Raw genomic sequence first — 2,639 nt, 5'->3', positions numbered from 1 at the left:
ACACACACACACACACACACACACACACACACACACACACACACACACACACACACACACACCCATATACACACGATCATATGCTGCATCTCACTCACTGACCTACTGGAGACGATTGTATGCCTTTGAGCAGGATTGTCTTTTATCTGTCTTGTATGTCCTCCTAATCATTTGCATGCATCAAATCGGTTCTTTCATGTAAATGACTTTAGACATAATTTTGTATTATTCACAGTCTTCTCTCTCTCTCCCCCCCCCCCCATCTCTCTCTCTCTCTCTCTCTCTCTCTCTCCCCCCCCCATTTTTTCTTAATTTACTTTCTCGTTTGTGAGTTGTATCTTCTTTTTAACGTTTAAGTAAGCCTAACTGAGATCATTTTATGAAAATAGAAGCAGTGGAGGTTTCTCGTTTACGTGGTGCACAATATTCCAGCAGATCGACGGAAATACTCGATAAATTGATTTTTGAAACCCTGGAATCAAACTCTCGTGTCTTCTATTTGCGTTGAGGGAGAGCGTGACCTTAACACCACAGACACCTTGGCGACTCGTCTCTAAAGATAATGTTTAATTTGGCTCATGCATTTTTCCAAGTCAAAATATAACCACCGTTGGTCTTATCATTGTTTAAAAAGTGCCACATTTCTTTTCGCAGAGTGAAGCCTTTAAAATAGTATGTGACCATCCTTGCTCGTCTGGATATTTAAGAGTGCCCCTTCTCCTTTTTTTTTTTTTTTTGCAGCGTGAGCAGCTATGAGGGTCTTGGCCTGGAGGCGGCCTCGCCTGTTCAGTGGCCATTGCTGGCGTGTGGTCAGGCTGGTGCTGCTGCTGTCGATGCTCTTCGTGCTGCTGGTTGTGCCTGTCCGCAATGCTGTGCTGAGCTTCTTTCTGCCGGGGATGTGGCTGGAGCACAGTACACTGTTTCTGATCAAGGTAAAGGAGGGCTTATTTCATTTTGAATGCGAGTGCTTTGAGGGGATGGGCATGTCACAAGATCCACAGGACTTGCCAAAACAGTCCTACCTGGAACCGTAAAAGGAATTAAGAGAAAGAGAAGAAGACAGAGAGGGAGATGGGAGGACAACATTACAGAGTGGACAGGAAAGACGATGAGTGACAATCTGAGGAAAGCAGAGGACAAAGATAAATGGCGAGAGCTGGTTTTCAGATGCAGTGGTGCCCCCACGGTTGCCCCAACCACGGGATAGAAGAAGAAGCTTTGAGGGCGCCACTGGTTCATTATAGTTTTGTCCTGCCCATCTGCCCTCTGTTGCTTCTGTCTATCCGTGTAGTATTTAATTATGAATACATTATCATATGTATAGGTCAATTTGTGAGCTTTTTGCCCCATTTTGGTCTTGACTAAGCCCCATGTTTTCAGCATACTGAAAAATCTAAAAACTGTCATAGTCCATCGTAATGCTCACGAGAACAAAAGTGTAGGCCACGGAAAAACCAGCGATATCAGATGAGTACAGGGGGAAAACAAGTGATATGTCAACACGGAGAAGCGACTTATCTCCCCTATCTGCCCTGACAAGAAATTGTCAGTTGTTTTTAGATCGTGTGATTGTTGCATTGTTTACGCGCATTTCGAAACGGTGGCTAGCAGCATACCACTCGAGGTAATAGAAAACTCTTTAACAAACGTTCAAAATTAGGAAGACAACGGGAAATTACTGCAGGGCCAAGAATATCAAAGCACGTGATCGGTTTGCCCTGCAAACACCTAAAATATTTTGAGGTGACTGCTGATGACGAAGAAAAAGATAGAGAGTGAGTGAGAGAAAAAAGACAGAGACATAGAGACAGTCACACAGACTTGTTTACAGACTCTCAGACAGATAAACAGATACATACATACACAGAGAGAGAGAGAGAGAGAGAGAGAGAGAGAGAGAGAGAGAGAGAGAGAGAGAGAGAGAGAGAGAGAGAGAGAGAGAGAGCACTCCTTTTTTATGTTTTCTTTTATTACTTTCCTGTGATCTGTTTTACTTTTACTTTTTCCTTCTCTTTTTCGGTTCAGCGTCGAGGGGAGATATCATTTTTCTATGGTCGGCCAGCTCTACAGCTCTTTCAATCGGTATATAATAATTTCTCAGGGTTTCCATGACTCCCTCAATCCATCTTTTGGCGGAGTTTACCTCTTCCTTTATAGCCTGGGCACTTGGTGTTACGTGGTCTCGAGGCTGTCTGGCTAGGTGACATTCCTAACAGGTGGCCAAACTATTTTAATCTCTGTTTTTCTATGAAATGCAGACATGACTAAGTGCCAATAGTTCTTTTTCTTTTATTTCTTCTTTTCGCTGTCTGTCTCTTCGTGTGATGTTAAGGGTTTTGTAGAGACATTACATCGTGCATGCAGTGATTTTGTTTTCACGGGTTTTACTTAATGTCCAGGTCTGTCATTGGTAGCATAATGTTGATATACATATTGAAGTGATAAGCAGTCTCTTTGCGTCCATTGAGATGTTTGAGTGAGACTCAAAGGGCGCGAGCTGGATGTGACAGTGTTGACTTTTGGAGTTCACTTTTCTATTTCTTTGTTTATGGACACGTTTTCAGAAAAAGTCCTGCAAATATATTTTAATTCCTTCGTCTGCTTTAGTTTTTTATTATTGATACTTTATCTATTTTACC

The 2,639-nt window shown here is 42.4% G+C and overlaps 1 protein-coding gene across 9 annotated transcripts in view; it reads left to right on the top strand.

Annotated features, from left to right (window-relative positions):
- Window positions 1-2,639, top strand: part of LOC101854909 — a 94,714-nt gene that overhangs the window by 85,733 nt on the left and 6,342 nt on the right. For all 9 annotated transcript variants that reach the window (XM_013088919.2, XM_005088994.3, XM_005088997.3 and 6 more), the window contains one exon: window positions 742-932. In XM_013088919.2, the coding sequence (XP_012944373.1) occupies window positions 753-932 (180 nt within the window). In that variant the 5' untranslated portion in view covers window positions 742-752. The remainder of the gene's footprint in view (window positions 1-741; window positions 933-2,639) is intronic.

Source organism: Aplysia californica, unplaced genomic scaffold (assembly GCF_000002075.1).
Source record: "Aplysia californica isolate F4 #8 unplaced genomic scaffold, AplCal3.0 scaffold00002, whole genome shotgun sequence".
NCBI classification, from domain to species: domain Eukaryota; kingdom Metazoa; phylum Mollusca; class Gastropoda; order Aplysiida; family Aplysiidae; genus Aplysia; species Aplysia californica.
Note: the sequence above shows the minus strand (reverse complement) of the source record. Positions and strands in the feature narration are given on the sequence as shown.